The 23,281-nt window shown below is 41.4% G+C and overlaps 1 protein-coding gene across 1 annotated transcript in view; it reads right to left on the reverse strand.

The window, feature by feature from the left end:
* Positions 1-23,281, reverse strand: part of SRGAP2 (SLIT-ROBO Rho GTPase activating protein 2) — a 226,279-nt gene that overhangs the window by 107,218 nt on the left and 95,780 nt on the right. The window contains exon 3 of the mRNA XM_012657865.1: positions 382-544. Coding sequence (XP_012513319.1) covers positions 382-544 — 163 coding nt within the window. The remainder of the gene's footprint in view (positions 1-381; positions 545-23,281) is intronic.

Here is a 23,281-nt window from a genome sequence, read left to right on the forward strand (position 1 = left end):
GAATTTGCTAAATGAACTAGAAGAGAAAAACATGAAAAATGACACTCAATGTTCCCAAAGCTCAACAGCTTCACAATTTACCTTAAGAAAACTTCCCAAAACACAGTTATTAATATATGCATATATTATTCATAGGTACCACATGAAGGTACGACCCTGGGATTGCACCTTGCAAATGGTTACTTTCCCAGGGCTACTATTAATTCAGCTCAGAAAGGAAGAAAAGAATGGCAATTCAAATATTTTTTCTCCACAGGTATGTGGTGCAGAATGACCAGTGGAAAGCCTATTAAGTAGGCCAATAATATATTCTCTCTTTTATTTACAAGATTGTGTCATTGCTCAATCCAAGAACCTCTGTGACTAGTAATATCTCTATACCTTTTTGAAGAGTCTTCCTGAGTCCTCGCTGACTTGGACAAACCGAGGAATGATATTATTCAGGTAGATGTCACTCAGGGTGGTGTGGTCCCTGCTCTCCCGCTTCACCTGGTTTAAGAGGAGATTCCAGCAGTTGACTGGTGAGAGAACATTCTGATCCTTCCTGCAGAGAAACAGCAAGGGGAAAAAAATTCATTGCTGGTAAGCGGCAAGGTCAACATCTACAACTATAGTCCACGTCATAAAATCACAGCAATCAAATCCAAACCAGAAACAAAGATACTTTCCTAAAGCCCATCTCTCTAGTTTTCTCCTGTTCTAAAAACTCAGTGGAGAAAAAAGGAGAATATAAGAATAACAAGGAGAGGGAGGGGAAAGAAAGAGGGAAAGAGAAGAAGGAGGAGGAGAAGCAGAACTATCTGTTGAGCACCTACTGTGTTCTAAGGACTTGGTGAATGCTTTATATGTATTATGTCATCTAAACTCCATCATTTCACTGTAAGAAAAAACTACCATTATCCCCATTTTACTGATTGGAAAACTGAGGCCCAGAGAAGGTATAACTTGCCCACAGCCAGTTAAGAGTCACACAGGGACTAGAACAACAGCTCAAAAATTGTCTGGCTGGAAAAAGTCTCGGCTATCTGAGTCCAAAGTCCATAACCTTAGCCACCAAGTCATTTGGTTTGTCTCTAGGGCTAGAGACAAAAGTTAGAGTTTTTGTCTAGTGCACTACAGACTAAATCCCCACAAATTTTTCCATTGTAGCATTCAGTAATGACAATTTTGGAGACATTTGCCACGAAAAAGTCACTGAAAACTGTAGAGTTCTGTGGAACATACAAGGAGGTTTTGATTTCATTGACTGAGCCATCATCTCATGTCCCATACAACCAAGAATACAAACCATATCTGAACATATATGTTCCTGACATGTCTACAGCTTGAGGGGAGCACTAAAATGCTAAACCTAGATACTTATTTCTAATGAAAACATTGTGATCCAAAAGAATTATTGATTACCTCCTCAGTTCACAGCACTAATTTAAGCAACAGAAAGTTCTGCATCTGGAAGTTGAATTTCTTTAAGGAGAGAAACAGAAAGTAGGAATCATTTACAGCACTATTTATCAAGGGATACTGTATACTTAGCATATGGCTGGGCCGTTTCCACATGTTGTTTAACTTAAACCCCACAATTACCTGATGAGGTGGGTGTGATTAAGCACATTTGGCAGATGAGGAAAATTGGACTAAAAAAGGTTAAACACTTTGCTCAAGGTCACATAGCTAAAAACTAGCAATGCTGGAATTCAAACCAAGCCTGTAAGAGAGTACTTTCAACCACTGCAAAGAATCACAATGTGTTCATTCCCCTTTCCCCTCTTCCTTTTCCTCTCTCCAGTCAAACTCTTAATGCAAAGAAAGTGAGTTGCGAGTGGCTTGGTTCTTGAGTCAGCACTGCCTCTATTCAGGGCTGAAGGCTGCCAAGCAGCTGCAATTTGTAAAGCGTGGAAGAGTTCAACTTAGAAGGGCTTTTCCAATTCTGTAGTAATAACTCCTAACGAATAATCATGCCACACCTACTTGGGCTTCAGAACACATCAGACAAATAAAAAATCTGTCTAACCGAAACCAAGAAGTTGCTTCAAACCAATGAATATTAGAGTCCAACTTGAAACTGTTCTAAACCTGTTCCTCTACCCTCACCCCCTGCCCCAGGCGTCACTTTTCTGTAGCCAAAATCACTAACATTTATGTGCCAAGTACTATGATAACATTATGTCCACTTACTTTTCTAGGGAAGTTAAAAGATTTCTATGGAAATAAAAAATTTACTAGCTGAGAGGGAGAGACACATATAATTAAGCCATGCCTTTCAAAATATTTGGCATCTGAAAAAAAAAGTGAACAGGAAACAATCCTAAATTCAAAATAGTGAGAGATTTGAGCACATGTATTCAATGACATTGGATGTTTCCATTGCAAGAAAACTTTCAAATTGATTATAAGTTGGTTTCAGTTACAAAATTCTAAATACTTTAATTTACATTTTTATCAAGTGGTTTCTCTTGGCAACATACCCACGTCCTCAGTAAGCATGGACTAGACCAGGCAATCGCACACTTGCTTTTTAAAAGCACACGTCTCACCAGACCTTAAATTGACAATTGGTTTCAATCCGCTTCTTAGGGGAGAAAGAACACGGGTTGGTGGTCTATATTAGTTCTTTTTCTATGGCGCTTTACACACACAAAAATGATGCTACAATTCAATTCCACCAATGTATAAACACTTATATCTTAAATGAACAAGGTGAAGTATTAGGTGCTTTAGTAGTTACAAAAGTACCAATGTCACAATGTAGTGTGGGAGACAAAGAAAGATCTATAATAAAACAGAATTTTAATAGAAGGCCAGCTAGCTCACAAATGTATAGCACAGATCACAGAGGAGGCTGGGGAGGCAAAACCAACCTGACACCGTGGAAAAGGATACACAATCCCCAGGCACCCTTGGAAGAAAGGATGAATAAACAAAGATGGGTTAATAAAGAGGGTGAGTGGAAGTGGAAATCTTTTAAAATAAAATGCTTCATCACTTAACACTAATAAATTTTAAGAACTTTTAAGGTGCCACAAGTACTTTTACCACATGTATTTATTTCCATCCTTACAGCATATAGTGGGATAGCTACAGTACTATTACTGGTTTCACTGAGCAGGAGCTTTCAAGCTATGTTCAGAGATACTTTGGAATTAACAAAAAATCACATTTCAATTAAAACAACTGTAGCACATCCATTCAAATGAGCAACCTACATTCAAATGAGCAAGGGACCCAGGACACAGTTTCTCTGCATTAGATGCCACCACAATGTCTCAAGGGCTGCTAAGTGAGCTTTGCTGTACGCAAGCCCTAGAATGAAGAATCACTGCATGCTCCAGAACCTCTGAACAATGTGCTATCGGTAGGAATGGATGTAGCTCTGCACAGGCTTATTTTTTCATGCAAGCCTGCATGAGCTTCCTCAGGTAAAGCTGTACAGGTGAACACGCAACTTGACACACAGCAGCCAGGTTCAACTACATGCCACCGAAGGCTCAGGGGCCTATGCTGGGCTCATGGTAGACCATGGTTGGGCAGTGAGAATCGACATGTTCAGTGCCATGCCATCTCATTATCAATTGTTGCAGTGCTTATTATACATGTTGGGGCTTATCCAATTAAGATTTATGAAGGGGAATGGGAATAGCTGCTAGGTAACATTAGTGATTCAACTTTAAAACAAAAATCTTATTTTTCAAACATCTAAATCAATTTAACATTATCTCAAGATTATAATAACTCATCTGTATGAATCAAGATTTTCTTGATGTCGGACTATCCAAAACAAAACCAGAAATGTCTTAGATACTGAAACTGATATAAAACTGTAACTCTTATTAATAATTAATAATTAAACTCTTATTAATAATCCTGATTTCAATATTTTTATTTCATAAACACAGCCTCATTGTTCTCATTGACTCTGTAATAAGTACTCTTTATAAATTTGTACTTTCGAAGTAGATTTATATCAACAAAAATGCTGCTTTGATCTGTTTCATATATTGGGGTTCTATGCAAGATTTTTATTTTTTAAAAAAGAGTCTATTGCTTCAAGAAAAACCCAGCATTAGACCCTGTTGTCTGTTTCTTAGGGGTTTTCAGTCTCTTTTACTACTACTGCAGCTTTTCATACACTGGTCCTTTGAGTTCATATGCTTTTTCACACATATTCCTCCTTTGAACCGAGGTGTTTTAATTAACTCATTCATTTATTTTTGGGAAAAGTTGGGGCAGGAGAGGTACAGGGAATGCGGGAGGAGGGGATCACAAATATACCATGCAGACGATTTTCCCAGCCAACATGAACAAAGATGAAACACACTTCGGGCTGGAAAATAAGCAAGTCCACGAGACGTGATTTCATAGGGAGCATATTAAGGCTCTGCTAGAGTGGTTTCCTGCTCCAGAAGCTTTGCAGCCTCATTTTATTTGGGGCCTCTGGAGCCAAGGGAACTTCATTTGGTTAGGAGACTGAAATTTGTCTTTACGTCTTTTCCATCTATCATTTGTTTGTACAGTCTCTTTACTTTCCCCACCCCCAGAGCCTCAGGTTGTGTAATACTTGGGCATTTAAAGAAAAGGGGCTGCTTCCCTCAGGAATGTGCTGAACAGCTGCAAACCTCCTCAAACACTAATCCCTAAAAAGCAGACAAAATATCCAGGAGTATTTTTCTTACTTAAAAAATTTTTCAGGAGGAAGATCAAGAAAACATCATACTGTACTAGAGAGGGAATGACTCCAGAGTCAAAAGAAAGGAGACCCAGAAAGTTACAAGCTGCCTGTGCATCTGCAGAAGAGATTATCACCACAAATGCACTGAAAGATATAAATCTGCACAGCTGAATCATTAGCTTCGAGGACATGAGCCCAGGTTTTCTCCCTCAACTTAGACTAATTGTGGATGTCCAACAAACTTTGCAGCAAATGTTCAGAGGGATTTTTCTAAAATATCTAGGGTGAAGAGCCAAGTCCATAAAGGTTCAAGTCGGCCTCGATATTATACTTCTTTTTTTTCCATATTCCCTCTATTTACTTTCGATTGTCTCATCTATAAAATGGACACATGGCCCGTCAGTGTACATCTCGCTCCCTAAAGACCTTCAAAGCATGGTTTTAAAATCCTGGAAGCTCTCCCGGCCTAAGGTGCCATTTAATTAATTGCTATGTTCATGGCTCCGCAGATGGAACGCATGGCATGAGGTTGGCATTGCTGGAATGGCTTGAGCTTCTGCATTGCTATAGTGAGGTGCAGTTCCTTTTGGGCCAATGGTCTCTGACTTGCCCACTTCTCAGGGCTATTGTGTGGATCAAATGAGATGATGGATACAAAAGAACCATGCCAACAGCAAGCACTATAAAAATGTGAGGAAATATTACTACTTTTATTTCCAAACAAACTAGGACTCAGCTTTCATCAATTTCCAACATGCTCCTCACCCGGCCCTGGGCCAGGGCCAAGATCGCAGCCTGCTGAAAATGCACAGCCCTCAGCAAATAATGACTGGGGTAAGACAGCAGCAACAGGCAATTAACAAAGCAGCTGTAAGTCTCTGGGAAGACGTGAGGGAGATACCAACGGGAAAGCAGAATTTAATCTTCCGCTGTCCTTTCCCTAAGGGACAAAGTGGAATGATCAGTCCTGCATTCCACACTGGGAGCTGTGTGCTGAGGTTGACAGGAAGGAATCCAAAGGGAGCCCAGATTGCCAGAACCGTAGATGCTTCAGTAACTTCCACTGAGCCCCCACTCCCTGTCTCAGAATTCCTATCAAATCTGCCAGTCTGTATAGAAAGATGGCAAATATCAACACATCTAGGAAGAATATCATTTCTCACTTTTAAAAATAGACATGTCTGTGATGACAGACAAAACCCAAAATGAGTTAAATATATCATTCAGTATATGTTACTGAGCATCCAACTATGAGGATACAAAAAAATAAATAAATAAAGGTACATGCATAATAAAAAGGATCATTTAGTGATGGTTGAACAGGGAACTAGTGACAAGAAGGAGGCTGGATTTTTTAACCTAAATTCCCTCCTGGCACCTTGATTAAAATGAAATTAACTGAGGCAGCCAAAGAGATTATTTTATTCAGATGAGTGTTATTAGCCTTTCTGGCTTATTTTCTCTGTTATGCATTTTGCTGATGCTGACAGAAGCAGGCAGGCTGGATAGAGAGGGAAAGCTGCAGCGGATTTATGGTCTGACAGTGCCATGCATAAAATCAGACCCTTGCTGACCCAGATAAGCCAGAGGATGGATTGGATTTGCTGGGGAAGGTGTTAAAAGAAGGAGGGGGGAAGAAATCACCAAGGTGAGAACTGACTTAAAAAAGATTCTGCCTATAATGGTGGCTGCTGGTTGTGCGACCCAGTGGTACAGTGGCAGCCTGGAGGTACCTTTCAAAGACAGGTGGGCAGGCAGGGGGCGGACACACTTCTCTGGGCTTATCATAGCTCTGGCTTTAGCTTTGCCAGCAATGAGATCAGAGCCAGAGAGTTCAGAGACAGAAAGAGAAAAGTGCCAAAGGCAAAAATAATGTATTCTATGTATGGAGAAATGAGCTTTCAATTTTTCAGGGATGAGTTAGTACCACAAATTGTCTTCGGTAGCCTAGACAGATGATTAGAAAGGATTCAAGCAGTGGTGTACCCACCTTACTCAAAATAGTCTAAATTGTCCCCTATAATCAGGTTTGGGGAAAGAGCTGTATCGAAATAGGATTCCTGTGGCTCTGGATTAGTTCCACGGAGCCCAGCCACACCCTTGGGAGAATGGCATGCCCAAGAGCCGGGAGCTCAGGAATCTGCTTTGAAGTAGAGAACTGGACTAGCACCGTGTCTGACATCTATTAAGTACTTAATAAAGATTTCCTGAATGGTTATAGGACCAAGGTTCTTCTGGGTAAGGTCAGAGACCTAGGAATGCCCCCCAAATATGAGCCATAGTAGACAAGTAGAAATGTCTTTATCGGTTTATGTCAAGTGAGAAATTTTACCTTCCCTTCAACCACCCCCATGGCACTGAGTTCACAGCAGACAGGAGGTGGTTGGAGGTTCTTCACATCACTCAAGACAGCTCTATGGACCCCATGAAACCAAACCTGGTGGTCTACCCAAGATCTGAGTCTCTGCCATCCAGAATTCTTGCCTAGACTTCTGATACCTTACTTTCCAGGCTCCTTCTCTGAGTTCCTAATCTCTCATTTCATTCATTCATTCAACAAATATTACCTGAGCACCTACTATGGGCCAGACACTGTTCTGTGCACTAGGATAACAGGATCAACATTTTTGTTTCTGACCTGCTTGTTCCGTGTTTGCAGACTTCCTGGATCCAAGACATGGCTTTCCTGCTCCTAGACTGTCCCAGCTAGCTGCAACCACGTCTTACCCTGGTCTTGCTGCTTGACTTAGCCTGCCTGCAACCCTCTCTATGGCTCGTGCAGACCTGGGACCTCCCCTTCACTTACATCCCACATCTTGGCAACAGCATTCCCAGAACTATAAAGAGGAATAAACAAAGAGGCTATTAAACCCTCCTGTATTCTTTAGGTACAATCTAAATGCTGGAGAACAAGGACTATGCACTCCACCCCAATATGATCCACAGAACTATTGGCCTAGAAATTCACTTAGGTATTAAACATGCTCCCCGAAAGTCCCCCCAAATAGGCTGTGGTCACATCAAAAGGCCTGAGCTCACTAATTCATTCAATTAAACTAAAACCCCATAACGAGAGCAAAAGACATAACAAAGGTGCAATTGATGACCGAGGAACATAAAATTGATATATATTTCTCAGTTTTAAAAGAATCTGTACCATCTACATTATGTTGACAGTTGGATCCACATATTCTATAGAAAAACCTGTGAACAACTCTACAATTACATCTTCAGTTTTTACTTCTCTAGTTAATTAAGATGTCACCAGAAACCCCTAAGTAATTATAGCACATGACAAACATACAGAGAAAAAAACTACACGCAGATGTGTTAGCAGATTTTTAAAATAAATGAAACCTTGGGAGATGAGTGAGGCAGACAGTCTGGCTCACCCCTGGTAGTTCATTCTAGAGAAATAAATACCTGTCTGTGCCAAGGTGGAATGACGTCACTCAGAAATCCACGCATTTATTTTCAAAGCAGTAACCACCCCTTTAGGAGCAAGCATCTCCCTGGCACCAGGCGTGAGTGGAGAAGCTTGATCTACAGTCAGTAATTCCTCCTGGCTGACAAACAGTACTTAAGTATGCCAAGCACCAAACAAGCCACTGAGAAGAAAGGGTATCCAAAAGGGTATTTTCCCCTCCCGAATACCTGTTCCTGGGACAATGAGTCCCCTTACATGGCTCATGCCAACAACGAAAAGGAGGAAAAAAGTAATATAACTTGAGTCTATGAGACTATAGGCCTAAATGGAATGAAGTCTACATAGTCATCAGATAAACTGCATATCTCATTATCAGTTCTCATGTGTTATTTTGATATTTATTGGAAGGAAGTCTCCTGATGACAGGGTCTATTTTGGAATGTTCAATGAACAACTAACACCAAGAATGGGTGGGTCCTTAATCAGTATTGACTAATAACAGATGCCACAGCCAAAGAAAACCTGTAAGTGTTGAGCACAGAAAGACTATGATTCATTTAATGAATATTTAATATCTTCGGCCTCTGCCAATCTTGCCTAATCAACTGTTCCAGCATGTATCTTGTGCTTATTCTCTGGGTGGCTATTAAGTAATGAATTTGTACATCCATTGGCTTGTGTGCCCTAAATTATGCCATATTATTAATCACGTTGATACTTTACTGGCAAAACTTTAAAGGATTGTGTGGTGTAAAAGATGCCCTAGTCAATTTCCAGGTTAGTAGGTCAAATTATTGAGTTTGAGTCCTTAGGAAATCTGGATGAACAAAGAAACGCCACCCATACTCTGCAGAAAGCACTCAGAACTATGCTTAAGACCCAGAGTCCAGTCTCAGTTCTGCCACTTCCTATCTAGGTAAATTTGGGCAAGTCACAAATGCACTCTGGATCTCAAAATTTCTTCATCTGTTGAAAAAATGGGAGCCAGGCCTGGCGGCTCACACCTGTAGTCCCAACTGCTCAGGCGGCTGAAGAGGTATGATCTCTCGTGTCCAGGAGTTTGAGGTTGTACTACACAATGATCTCACCTATGAATAGCCACTGCACTCCAGCCTGGATGACAGGCTGGAGTCTCTTTTTAAGTCTCTTTTTAAGAGACTGTGTCTCCTTAAAAAAGAATGGGGACAGCAGACTTGCCCTGCCTAACTCACAGGACTTTTATGAAGATCAAGCCAAACAAGGTGATGTCCATAAAAAACTTTATAAACACAGAGGTGTTTTAACGATGATGAGAAATCAGTTATCAACATTTCTTATTATTGTAACAATAATTTTTCTTTCTTATTTGACTGCCCACAAAATGAATTCACACCCACAAAACAAAGTGGCCGAAGAGACAAAAACACATCTCAAAATTCCTAGGCCTTATTACCCAATTTTACAATAAACTTGTTTTATAAATCTCCTACTTCATGAGTACACTAAATAGGAAGACATTTTATTATTATTAACTTATCATCTGGTTCTCCGGAAATTCCCAGACTCAGTGAATCTTCTGTGCCCAACCCAGCCAAGGCTTTAAAGGAAAAACTTTTAAAGAGAACAGGCCAGAGTGTACAAAAAATAGAATCATGGAATTTCAGAGCTAGAAGTCTAGACCAAACCTGTCATTTTCTAAGTGAAGAGAGTGAGGCCCAGGGAGCCTGAGGTCTCACAGATAACTGGTGGAGCAAGGCAAGAACCCAGGTCTCCTGACAAGTAACCATTTTCTTATTTCATTGTGGTGGTTGCTATATTTCAACCCCAAAGCCCTTACATCTCAAAGGGCTGGTGCTAAAAGAGTTAATGGAGAATACGCAGAATCCCGAGTGCAGAGCTATTCTAAGATAACACATAACAGGAATACCAAGGGTCCATGAACCCAGAGGGAGCAAAACTGCTGGTGCCTAACGGCGCCTGAAAGCATGTTGACACACTGCATGTGGTTGCACATGAAAGGAAGGGAATAGGAAAAGCAGTTTTGAATCCCTCCCCATTCTAATTTGGGACTGGCTCTGGGCACCTACTGGAGGGCTGGGCCACACCCCAGCCACTCTGTAAAATGACCCTTCAGTTCCTTCACTCTCTATTCTGTGGCCCTGGTTAACCCCTTCTCTGCCTTCATAAGCGCCATAACAGACATGAGGAAAAGAGGCCTATCAAGGAACATCAACTCCAGAAGTGAGAGTAGGTAATTGGGGTCATTCTGTGATGAGAAGAGGCTCAGTCTGGATTCAGCTGATCCCAGTTAGTATCCACCCTTTCCAAGCAAGTGTGTGATCTGAAGCCTTAAAACAGCCAGGCTCCTAAGTCCCAAGGAGAGCAGTTTCTCTAGTGTGAGGCTTCAAGACCCAAATTCACCTTGCATCAGAATCACCTGGAGGGCTTGTTTAAAACGTGGATTCTGTGCTCCTTTGCCAGAGATTCCAATTTACTAAGGAGGTGGAGTGATGCCCAGGAAACTGCATTTTAAATAAGCATCCCAGGCAATTTTATGCACACCAATAATTTAAGAATCAATGCTCTTAAAGCAATGTTTTACAAACTGTGGGATACAGCCCATTAATGGGGTTTAAAAAAAGGTCAATTTATAGGGCACCACCTAGCATTTCTCAAAATATGAAATAGAAAATAGTAGAACAGAATTAACAGAACAAAGTAGAAAATATCAGAGTATACCACATAGAGCAACGATACGTATTGTTTTGTGAAAGTGTTCTCAGCTATTTATTTAATAATATAGGCCGGGCGCGGTGGCTCACGCCTGTAATCCTAGCACTCTGGGAGGCCGAGGCGGGTGGATTGTTTGAGTTCAGGAGTTCAAAACCAGCCTGAGCAAGAGCGAGACCCCGTCTCTACTAAAAATAGAAAGAAATTAATCAGACAACTAAAAATATATAGGAAAAAAAAAATTAGCTGGGCATGGTGGCGCATGCCTGTAGTCCCAGGTACTCGGGAGGCTGAGGCAGAAGGATTCTTGAGCCCAGGAGTTTGAGGTTGCTGAGAGCTAGGCTGACGCCACGGCACTCTAGCCCGGGCAACAGAGTGAGACTCTGTCTCAAAAAAATAATAATAATAATAATATAAGTGTGTGTGTGTGTGTGTGTGTGTGTGTGTCTTTGTGTGTGTGTGTGTTTTTCAGCTTGCAGTACAAAATATAGTGATTCATGATCAAAAAGTTTAAAAGTCACTGCTGTAGAGCTGTGGTCCTAAATTTTGGGAGACGATTATATACCCTAGATCCTTTCGAGAATCTGAGGATATTCTTTCTAACGGTCTCTTCCAAAGGAGGGAAGAAGGGAGGGAAGGAAGGAGGGAGGGAGGGAGGGAAGGAAGGAAGGATAAAAGGAAGGAAGGAAAGAAAGAAAAAAACAAAATAAGTTGTATTAATATATAAATCCAGGGGGTCCCTGAACTTCTGGAAGCCTATTCTCTAAGGACTTCTTTTGAGGACAGTTCCTACAGTGTCTAGCACTCTGGTTACAGTGGGCACCCAATAATTACTGGACTATGCCAACAGCTTTCTCCAGATGCTCCGTAAATGATGGCCAGTGTCTTCCTTACATACCTATAAGGTAAGTATCCCCACTATGTGGATTCTTTTTCTCTCATTTTCAGGATGACTAGAAATGCTGAAGTTAAACAATCTTCTACAGAACATTGAGAGAAAGCAGTTGGCAAATTCCAAGAATAAGGATTCTGAAAGCAAAGATGTGGGCACAGTGTCACTGCTTCCCAAGGAACATGCTCCCTGTCTACGGGGAGCGTCTACAGGCTCCCTGCAAGGGCTGGCAGTGTCACTGGCACTTTTTGCGCCCTCATTGATAAAGTCAATTGAGGAATATCTACTTTATTCCCAGGTTGGTGAATTCTTTGACTTTCCCACAGCACAGAGGCCCCAGCCTCACCTTCTCCATATGATCAAAAGGACACAAATATTTAAAAGGGTATAGACAATTAGAAACCCAACCAACAACCCCAGCTTGATTATCAACACAGTCCTATCCCAATGGTTAAACTGATTAGTACACAGAAAGGGTAAAAATGAGAGTAAAGGTCTTCAAAACCAGCCTTTATTAAGTGAGGCCTACAAAGAGGTGATCGAAAGTGACAAGGTACAATGAGGTGGGAGAGGAAGCACCAGTGAAAGGACAGAATCAAACCCCAAAACTATTCTAAAATTTCCTGATGCTTTTCAGTAATTTGTTTTCATGCAGTGGAAATTGGCACAACATCTAGGATGCGCTGGTCCATCTGTTTTTTAACTTTAACTGTAGGCAAGATTCAGAACAGCTGGAATCAGCAGCACTGACCGGCTTATATGTGTCTGGAAGGAAGAGAAATGAGTGTGTGGGAGATGCAGGAAGAGGGTTAAAGAGGGCAGAGGAAAGGAAATCTGGAAGCCATCTTGAGACAGACAGAATAAACGGCCAGGTCAGAATTGATGCAAAAGAGCTATTAGAAAGGCCAAAAGCTAAGGAGGAGAAATTGCAGGGGCATCAGAACAGGGAGCTAGCAAACAGTCTAGGAGCTGGACTTAAAGTTCTACAAGTTTGGGTGTCAATGAGAGTGCCCTGAGGCTTCGCCTCTGAGACATCAGATCAAGGTCATCCAAACGTCCTACATCAAGCATATTACGTGAGCTGTTGGTAAACAGTCTGCACAATCATAGTCTGGAGCTGAGACAAAAGCTGGATTCTTGGTTCCCTAAACGCAAAAGAGGTGATCAGAGAGAATGGCAAGGAGAACCTAAGAAGAATAGTCATAGGACAAATAAGCATGTGTCCCAATCCATAAGATGACTGGCTCAGAGACAGGGCTGGCCCTGGAAAGGGGAAAATGTCCACAGAACAGTCCTTGGTGCACACTCTTTGTCTGGCTTACAGCCCCACCACTGACTTTTGCTAAAGCCCTGACTTAAGCTATGGATAAGGAGGTCTCTTGCTTCTACTGAGACTGCTCAATCTCTACTCAAGAGAAAAGATTTGGCAGTGAGAAATTGTCAATCAAGGCCTCATTCTGGAGAGGAAAAAATGAAATACAAACAGAAATAAATAAACCAAATTGTATTTCAAACAAATATCACCACACTAAAAGTCTGGGGGCTGGGGAATGTTATGGTTTGAATATGCTTTGTTCCCTCCAAAACTCCTGTTGAAATTTGATTGCCATTGCATTGGTGTTAAGAGATGTTTGGGCCATGGGGGAGGATCCTTCACGAATAGATTACTGCTCTCTTGGGAGTGAGCTCTCACTCTCTGGGACTGGATTAGTTCCTAAGAGAGAAGGTTGTAATAAAGTGAGTTTCCTCCTATGTTTTCTCTCTTTGCACTCACCTGCTGGCCTTCCTGCTTCTCCGCGTGTTGAGGGCAGCACATGTCCTCACCAGAAACTGAGCAAATGCTGGCGCCATGCTCTTATGCTTTCCAGCTACCACAACCATGAGCCAAATAAACCTCTTTTCTTTATAAATTACCCAGTCTCAGGTATTCTGTTAGAGCAACACAAAATGGACTAAGACAGGGGAGAAAGAACTAGCTAACTAACTTTTGAACACTGTGTTTTGGCCCTCAAGGCTGAAAACAAAAAGAATTCTAAACCTGTATTAAAGCCTAGTTAGTAGTCTTCTTTTCAGAGGCATGGGTTAGTGATTCCTCTCAGAGAACAGTAGAAAAGGGAGAAAATTGAATAAAACATGTGGTATTGGATTGGAATTGAAGACACTGATGTGAACTCCTAGGCTTTAATGTAGGTAAGTATATAGACAGAGAAATAATTATAGAAATACATGAGTGTGTGTGTGTGTCTGTGTCTGTGTGTACATGCATCTATCTACGACCTCTGTCTGCGAAGAGGGACTATAATAATGGTACTCCAATAACAAAGAGCATACTTAGCACCCATGGTTTCTAAATAACCATTCTCCACTAAAAGCAACCAAGGCTCTCTGAAGAAATGGCCAACACTAGAGCTGAAGCAAAGAAAGCATAAGGTAAACCTGGACCATCTTGTTGTGCCAGAAAGAAAGGAAGTGCTCAAAGAATAATGGGGACATATCAAAAGGACACAGGAGGCTGGGCACAGTGACTCATGCCTGTAATGCCAGCACACTGCTAGGCCAGGGTGGGAGCATTGCTTTGAGGCCAGGAATTTGAGACCAGCCTGGGCAACAGAGAGACCCCATCTCTTAAAAAAAAAAAAAAAAATTAGCCAGGCATGGGCCTGTAGTCCCAGCTACTCAGGACGCTAAGGCAAGAGGATCGCTTAAGCCCAGGAGTTGGAGGCTGCGGTGAGCTATGATCATGCCATTGTACTCCAGCCTGGGCAACAGAGTGAAGCTCCATCTCTCAAAAAGGAAAAAAGGACACAGGAGCCAGCTTAGAGCGACTCTATTGGCCAAATCTGGGACAATATGAACATTAAAATAAAGATGGTAAAGCATTATAACTATTGAATAAAAATCCACAAATCCACATTAATATAAACAACACACTAGTCAAAAAAATGAGGCAATGGAAAGCTCTTCCTTTCACGATAGAATTCCAACCAATAAATGTAGAAGGAATGATGGAAACTGAAAAGATGACTATTTGGTAATCATCACAATAGTAATTGACTCAAGCAAGAATTATCAATGAATGCTAAAATTAGTTGAGTATAAGGGCTAAATAAAGAGTAACTAGATATTTACACAATCTCTAAGTATCTCTCCACAATATATTCACTAATTACAAAGCATAGAATAAAATAACTTTATGGTAGAAAAACCTGGCAGACACCACTTTAACCACTTTAACCAAATGGTCAAAGTTACTATCACCAGCAATGGGACAGATCATCAGCAAGTGCCTCCTGATATGATGCAGAATAGAATATGACATTACTTTTATGGTATTCCTGCCAAAAGTGTATACCTTGAATCTAATCATAAAGAAATATCAGAAGTTATCAGAAATATCAAATTAAGGGACAGTCTACAAAATAACTGGGCTAAAAGGTCCAAAAAATGTCAATGTCATGAAATACAGAGAAAGACTTCAAAATCATTCCACATTAAAGGAAACTAAAGAGATAACACAACTGAATGAAATCCATAACCTTGGACTTTCTTTTGCCAAAAACAACACTTTTGGAACAATTGGTAAAATCTGAATATCTATGGATTAGAGAATATTAATATTGTTGTATCAATTTTTATGTCCTGATTTTGATGGCTGGACTGCGATTGCATAAGAGAACATCCTTATTTTTGGTAAATACACCCTAAAGGATGGATGGATAAAAGGGCATCATGTCCACAACTTACTCTCAAGTATACCAGGAAAAAAAAAGTCTATGTGTGTGGACTATACATGGAAAGAGAAAGAAGTTTAAATCAAATGTATCAACATGTTAACATTTTGGAGTAATCTGGATAAAATGGTGGTATATAGACATTCTTTGTACTATACCTGCAGTTTTTCTGTAAGCCTAATATGATGTCAAAATTTTTAAAATGTTTAAAGATTCCATTCTGGAGAAAACTGAAATCATTTCTCCCATCTCTCCTCTGGCAGTGAGTATCTGCTATTTTGTGTTATCTTTTTCATATGAGCCTTCTGTCTTTCACACAACACCCTGAGCCTCCTGAGGGCAGGAGCTGGGTCCTACTCCTACCTCTCTGTGACCCCCGACCCTGCACAGAACCTGCTGGTCATTGTTGATGATTAGGATGAAGCCAAGTGTTTATTACTGAATCATGTGTAATAAAGATGACTAAAAGGGTCACTTGTCTCTCAACAATTCTGGTTCCTTGACCTTGAGCTCTACGTCTTATTAGAATTAACACACGCACACATACACTAAAAGTATTTTACATTAAATAGTAACTTCCGTGAGCTAGAATGGTAGCTTATTCTTCTGTGTATATTTAATTCCAGCACAGTCCTTGACATAGAATAAACGCTCAATAAATGTTTTCTGAAATGATAAGTGAACCTCACATACCAGGATTTGTGTTCCCCAAAACTTTCTGTACTAATGGACAAAACGGCCAGTAGTGGACTTATTTTCCAGATGGAATGATAATACAAAGATCTTATTAGCCCCCCAAATAATGTGATTTTTATCAAAGATTTTTAAGTCAGCTGTTTCTGGCTGATCAGAATGGCTCAAAAACATGCCCTGGCCTGATAAATTGCTTTATTCCATTTAATTAAAGGCAAGAACCTTTCTAAAGTCTTCTTTAGTTTGGTACCAAGGAAGCCTACTAAACATGTATTACATTTTTTCCATTATGGCCTACCTTATGTTGTAAGGTAGAAGGATTCCTAAGCACTCATTATCTGGCTAGAAACTCAGTATGTGTGCTTGGGGACTCAGGGATGGGGATAAAGAAGTCTTTAAAAGCCATTTTATCTTCACCCACCTCCATTTAATGATGTAACAGAGATCTGGCAAAATCAACATTGAGAAAGTACAAGACTAAGGTTAGAATCCAAAATAAAGCCAGTAACAACAGCCCATTAATTAGTATATCCTAAAAACCTCAATTGCTTCCCTTAGGAGGTGCGGATAGAAGAGACTACGCCGTGCACCTGCCCGTGTGTCTGCACACGTGTGTACACAGGACTGCAGTATGACAGGGCACACGTTTCCACCCATTGCCAGAGAAAACAGAAGCAAGGAAGAGGGCGACAAATCCAGTTCAGGTATAAAAGGGAGCGAGGGAGGGGGAGGAGGGCAGGAAGTCAATACACCTAGGAAGCTAAGCCTTTCTTTACCGTGCCTGCCCTCCTGGGTTCACCTCACTTGCCATTCAGAGTCCACTCAATAGCCTGTGCCTTGTCTTCCAAGGAAATCCATCTGAGGCATCATTTCCACCCGTACACTGCAGAATCCGTTCTGTACAACTTCCTCCTTTTGCTAAATCCCTGAGATGCTGCCTATAAATGCAAAGAATTTCAAGCATCAACAGCAACCCCTACCCCCACCCTAGAACTTAGTTATGAACATCTGTTGTTTACAAGGGTTCAGGCTGAGAGCTGCCAGACTTGTTCTGCAACCTCTACTTTAACACAGAGGCTGCCAGGGAGGGGTGTCTGAATTTCATGCAAGAATGCCCTGTCCTGACTGCTTAAACAGGAATTGGCAAACACAGCTCAGCATCCTACCGTTGAAGATAATCCTGGTTTGTTCAATTCATTTTCTAATCCTGGTTCTGTAACCAGCTGTACCCAAAATATGTTAAGAAGCAGAACTGTGCTCATGGATCCTCCCCGAATTTAAAACTCGAGGGGCAATGATCATGGGGATGTATAAGCTGGAGCCAGCAGAAAAGGTGATCCTGTTTCAACTTTAAAAAACCCAAACCCTACTTTTTTCTCATTCTCCTTAAATCCTTCATTAACACCCAGTCCCTCCCACATGACTCTGTTTCTCCTCACAGTGTGATACTTCAGTGCAGTGCAGGAATTAAAGTCTTTACTTCAATTAACTTGGCACCAAATCTAATTGAGAACATAACTGTGCTATCTTTTACCTTTCCCTAACTGAAGCAAGCATGAGTCCCTCCTGAGTACTCCACCTTCCTTCTCTTCCCAGTGACTACTGGAACCTACTTTAAATGGGATCCTATTTTTAGATTCCTGTGCACATGTGTTCTTATTATTCTCTCTCAGCCTGTCTGATTTTCCCCATTTCAATTATAGAAGTCCGTATGGCAGAGACTATCTTTTCTTCTTCTCTTGTAAACCCCTCCTACTTAACACAGTCAGCTCCCAATAAGATGACATGGCTTTTGCCTTGAAAAGAGAACTGGATCAAAGTAAATTCATTTAATTGGCTGCAAATTCCTGAGAATTAAAGATCCCAAGAACACGTTGCCTGGTAGAAGCAGGAAGCACATTGCTTCCTGTGTCTACTATGAAATTATTATGGGGCTTACAGAAGCAAAGAAAATGAATCTAAAAGCTCTCCATGCCCCAGCACTGTTGTCAAGGGACATGATCACCATGGTCTTTGCTCCATGAAGCTGACAGCCTGAGGTACGGCCTGCTGACATTCCAGTGTTCCAGTAGCAGATCCTAGGAGACACAGGAAACTCTCAGGAGTCTCCAACATCCTCCCAATTGCTCATAAAAGCATGTCTTGCTTCTGACCTGCCCTCTTATTATTCCCTACCCTAAAAGGACGATATAAAGATATTTATGCAGAAGCTTGGGAGATTCTCCTGGCCTCATGAGACAAACAGCCTAGTAAACCACATTCTGTTGTGCTCATGACTGAGGTTTGTACTACACCAATCTGTTGGTCTCCATGGTTTACAAAACTGGCCTTTTTTTATTCATGCAAGTCGAAACTGAGACCTGTGGGCTTCAACACTATATATCTTTATAGAAAATCAACAATTTGGCAACAGGATTAACTATTGACTCCAAGAGGGTGGCTGTATGACAAATTTCCTCCACTTGAAGATTATGAGCCTGGATCTAACACATCAAGGTTGAACTACATGACACCTTACAGGACAAAACATACAATTGCTGAGTTTCTGTAGGGAATGGCCATACAATTATATACAGTCACACAATTGCATATGTCCTGCCCATTGTAGCCATACCATAAAAATCAGGAAGGAGGATGAATTTGTCATTCATGAGGACCCACAGGGGTCTCTGAAGAAAATGGAGACTGACATGATATTACCTAGCCAGGCTTAGGAATGCTTAACTCTGCACAGGAAGTAACTAGTGAATCTAATCTACCAGTGTTTTATGTAGTATACCTGTGCTGAGTCCCAATTCCCAAGGATGATGATAATGGTTGCTAGTGCTTACATTTACTGTCTGCCGGCTGGGTATGGTGACTCACACTTGGCACTTTGCGAGGCCAAGGAGGGAGGATTGTTTGAGGCCAGTAGTTCAAAACCAGCCTAGGCAACATAGTGAGACACCGTCTCTACAAAAAATTTTTAAAAATCAGTGGGCCTGGTGGTGTGCACCTGTAGTTCCAGCTACTTGGGGGACAGAGGCAGGAGGATCCCTTGAGCCCAGGAGCTCAAGGTTATAGTGAACTATGATTATGCCACTGCACTGTAGCCTGGATGACAGAGCAAGACCCTATCTCTAAAAAAAAAAAATTAAATAAATAAATAAATTTACTATGTACCCAAGCACCATCCTAAGGGCTTCACATATATTAATTCACTTAACCAGCACAACAACCCCTTGAGGTAGGTACTATTATTATACTTATTTTGCAAATGAGGCAACTGAGGCGATTAAGAATCTTCAGCTAAAATCACATAGCTAGTAAGTGGGAAAATCCAGGATTGTAACACCAGGAAATCTGGTTCAAGAACCTGTGATCTTAACTATCATGCTTGACTCCTCCTGCAGTGATGATAATTATATCAGCTACCGTTTACTGGGTGTCTATTAGGTTATAGACACTAACCTAGTGCTTTACATACATTCTATATAATCCTAGAACAAGCCTTCAAGGTAAATATTACTCTCCACATTTCATAGATAAGATAACTGAGACTAAAAGGGGTTAAATGACTTGCTCAAGGTCATACAGCTAGCTATAAGTAGAAGAGACAGGATTCAGACTCAAATTTGCCTGGCTCAAAGCTCTGAGCTTTTTCTACTAAGTCACAAAGATTCCCAAAGAGCTTTCAACTGAATTCTTTCTCTGTTCCAAAGACTGGCCACCACCCTATCTTGCTGATCCCCAAGCAACCTTCTTGTGTCTCTTCCGTCCTGCTTTACCCACATGTGAGAAGTCCTCTCAACTCTTCCTCCAAAAAGGACCCAACTACCCCCAAAGCTTCTATATGGACTGGGCCCATGAAAAACACACCAAGGAACCTTTTGTTAATTTCTAAATAAAGGCAGCTTGAGCCATGGGGAAGGAAAGCCAACCCTTGCTCAACACCAGATGCTACATCTGGGCAAAATCTTTCCTAGGGGAACAAACAGCTCCCAAATATGTCCAAAATGAATGAGTGACGCACTGGTCCCAGGAAGTCAGGGGTTCTCCCTTCCGGTAGCGTGATGTTTCCTCCTACTTCCCTCCTCAAGGTCACCCCATACTCAAAGAGGAACTTTCTGGTCCTCCACCCTTTGCTGATTTGCAACCATGCCTATAACATTCTCCATAGTCAACTGACTCCATACTTTTCAACCCAATGCTACCCTGTGAGACTGGTGAACAACTCGGAACTCAACTTCAGAGGAGGAATCCATGGTTTGGTGTAGGTCGATGTAACTACAGAGGCAATGCACATTCAAATGCTGGGCCCAAGGCCAAGATCATAGACTCTATAAGAATTTCTCTTTAATTAATTGTGTACCTGAAAGGAGTATTGCAGGTTGAATGTCTATCAAATCCTTGAGATACCTAGGCCCTGCTCCCTCACTTCCCTTCCAGTAGTAACACAATTCATAACCAGCCAAATACGCAGATTTACTTTCCATGTGTACCTCCCTGATATATTGCAAATTTAACATTAGTGAGAATAGGATATTGTCTTGTTCCTCTCTATACCCAGTACTTAGCTCAATGTCTGGTACATAATTAGGTCCCAAAAATGTGTACTGATTGATGCACAAATAAATATAGCTTTTAAATCCCTTTCAACCCTTTGTAATCTGAGTACCACAGACAATACAAAGGAAGTTTCCCGTTTTCCTTCTAAACCCTTATTTTTGGAAATCACAAATATATCCACAGTGTCAACCATCCCCTCTCTATGAACATGCCCACATCTCCACCAATAGCCAAGACCTCTCTTTAGCCTTGCATACCGCCATTCATTTTCTGTGGAGGATTGGAAATTTCATCTTTGGTATCCTTCCAATACCTTAAGCTTAACATCCCAAAACCAAATTTCTCGTATTCTAGCCCTTCAAAAACAATTTCTTCTCCTAACTTCTGTATTTCTGTTAAAGGCACCATTAATTTACCCATCACCCAAGTCCAAAAGAAACTTCACAGACCTCTTTCTTTTGTGGCTTCCAAGCTCACTCAAAATCTGAATCCCATCAGTCTGTAGACTCTTCCTGTGCCACGTGCTGTAAGCTCCAGGAGTACAGGGGTAGTATCTGTCTTGCCTGGCATGTGTCTGGCACGTGGTAAGAGCATGATACGTATTTGGTAAATGGATGGAAGGATAAATGCCTATTCTTTTCATTCCTACCACCTCATTCTAATTTAGATCCTTATTATCTGCTGCAGCAACTGGTTTCCCCATCTCAAGTTTCTTGTCATTTAGCAAACTACCACCAGGTTAATCTTCCTTAAGCAGAATGCATACCTAAGCTTGGACACTAAGCTATTTAAATCTTCAGTGGTTTCCAGTGTCTACTGCATAGAGCAGAGAGTCAAATCTCTTAGTCAAGGGTCAAGGCCCTCCATAACACAATCCTACCTACCTTTGTCCAATTTCTTTATATACACTTGCTCCCCCAGCCAAACCAGTCTACTCACTGTACCTCAAAAGTGTTTTACACTTTCCTCCAGCTGTGCCCCTCTTGCCTAGAACATTCTCCCCTCCCCCTCTTTCCATCTATCAAGATCCATTTTCTTCAAAGCCTGGTTCAAATACCATTTCCTCGCTGAAGTTTCCTAACCACACCAACTGGGCATCATCTCTCATGTAGCATGCACTTGGTACTTGCCACAAATAGTCTTACACTGAGCATTTGTGTTCTTGTATTCAGATTTAATTTCTCTCTGACGAGATTATTCATTTACGTGGGAAAGAATTACTACTTTTGCTTCTTTGGATTTCTCTCCTCTAAGAGTATAGAATAATACCTTTAAAATGTTCAACAAACATTTGCTGAGGAGAAGGAAAAGCTGGAAGAAAGAAAAGATGTTGACAGTGGGTTATAAAATAGCATTAGGTCTCTGTAAGGATCACGGCAGGATAGCAATGTAGAAGCATTCCTCTAAAAACTGAACAGGAAAAAAAAGCTACCTCAAAATAAAAGAAAGAAATGAGCTATTAAAAGTAGGAGATCAAAACCAAGTGAGCTACCACTGAAAGGTAATTTACAGCAAGTCTGTGTAAGGGAAAAAAAAACAACAAAAACAGCCAATGCATTATCAATTAGAGTCCTGCTGGGCAATATTAACACAGATTCCACTTAAAAGAGACCATCAAAGGCTCAGCAACAAATAGGAATACATTTATGCTCTTCAAGGAGCCAAAGAAAATGCAAGAACATCTTCTCTAGGAAGGCTTCCCACCCTCACATAATACTTTATAACTGCTCTTAATCAAACCAGGCCAACAGAATTTCAGACGTTAACAGGGTCCTCCCACAATTCACAGGGATGAGGGAAGCCATGTTACCTATCTTAAACAAAGCAGAATAAGGTAGAATCAGACAATCGCCCTAGTTCTATCTGCAGCATCTCTTGCTCTTTCTCTGGGGGAGGGGGAAAGGAGAGATGGGACCACAGGGTCAGACTTTGCAACAGAGTCTGAGCTGTGTGGGCTCTAATGAGGATGTCTGCACTGAGCACAGTGTGGGAGAGGACAAAAGGTGAGCAGGAGCAAAGCAGAATAGGCAGCAAAGCTAAAGGGTGACAGGGTAGCAGCTTCCAGGGCAAGAAGTCGTCCAAGAAAAGATGAAGAAAGCACTTCAGCAACATTTGTTCCTAAATACAGTCCTTAGAACTGTAACAAAATACCCAACCTAACCCACTATGAGAGGCTGAAATCTAGCCAGGGTAAGAAAGTGGCCTGGAAAAGGGTGGGATGAATCCATGTGGACCAACTTCGGCCCCAGCCAACCTGCCCCATCCCAAGTTGAATAGTTTCCACGTCCCTGAGACGCGTCTGTCCAGAGTTGCCGCTGGCAGCTGCTTTCCTGGCAGCACAGGGAGACAAATTCACGGCATTGCTGGGCCAACAGCTGCTACAGCTCCGGGGGAGGTGATGAGTGCCCGCTGAGATGCTCTGGGCAGAGAATGAACTATTCTGGGACCAGTCCTAGAGTCAGCAAAATCGAGGCTACAGTTCACCAGCTGAATGAAAATACAGTACGATTGTCACTCCAGAGACCAGGAAACCAAGAGCCCTTTCTCTGGCCCAGCTACTCTGACTTCAGTTGATGCTTGCCCTCACATTTGACCCCATTTTGTCTACTTCCAAG

Source organism: Propithecus coquereli, unplaced genomic scaffold (assembly GCF_000956105.1).
Source record: "Propithecus coquereli isolate 6110/MARCELLA unplaced genomic scaffold, Pcoq_1.0 Scaffold563, whole genome shotgun sequence".
In the NCBI taxonomy this organism is placed as follows: Eukaryota; Metazoa; Chordata; class Mammalia; order Primates; family Indriidae; genus Propithecus; species Propithecus coquereli.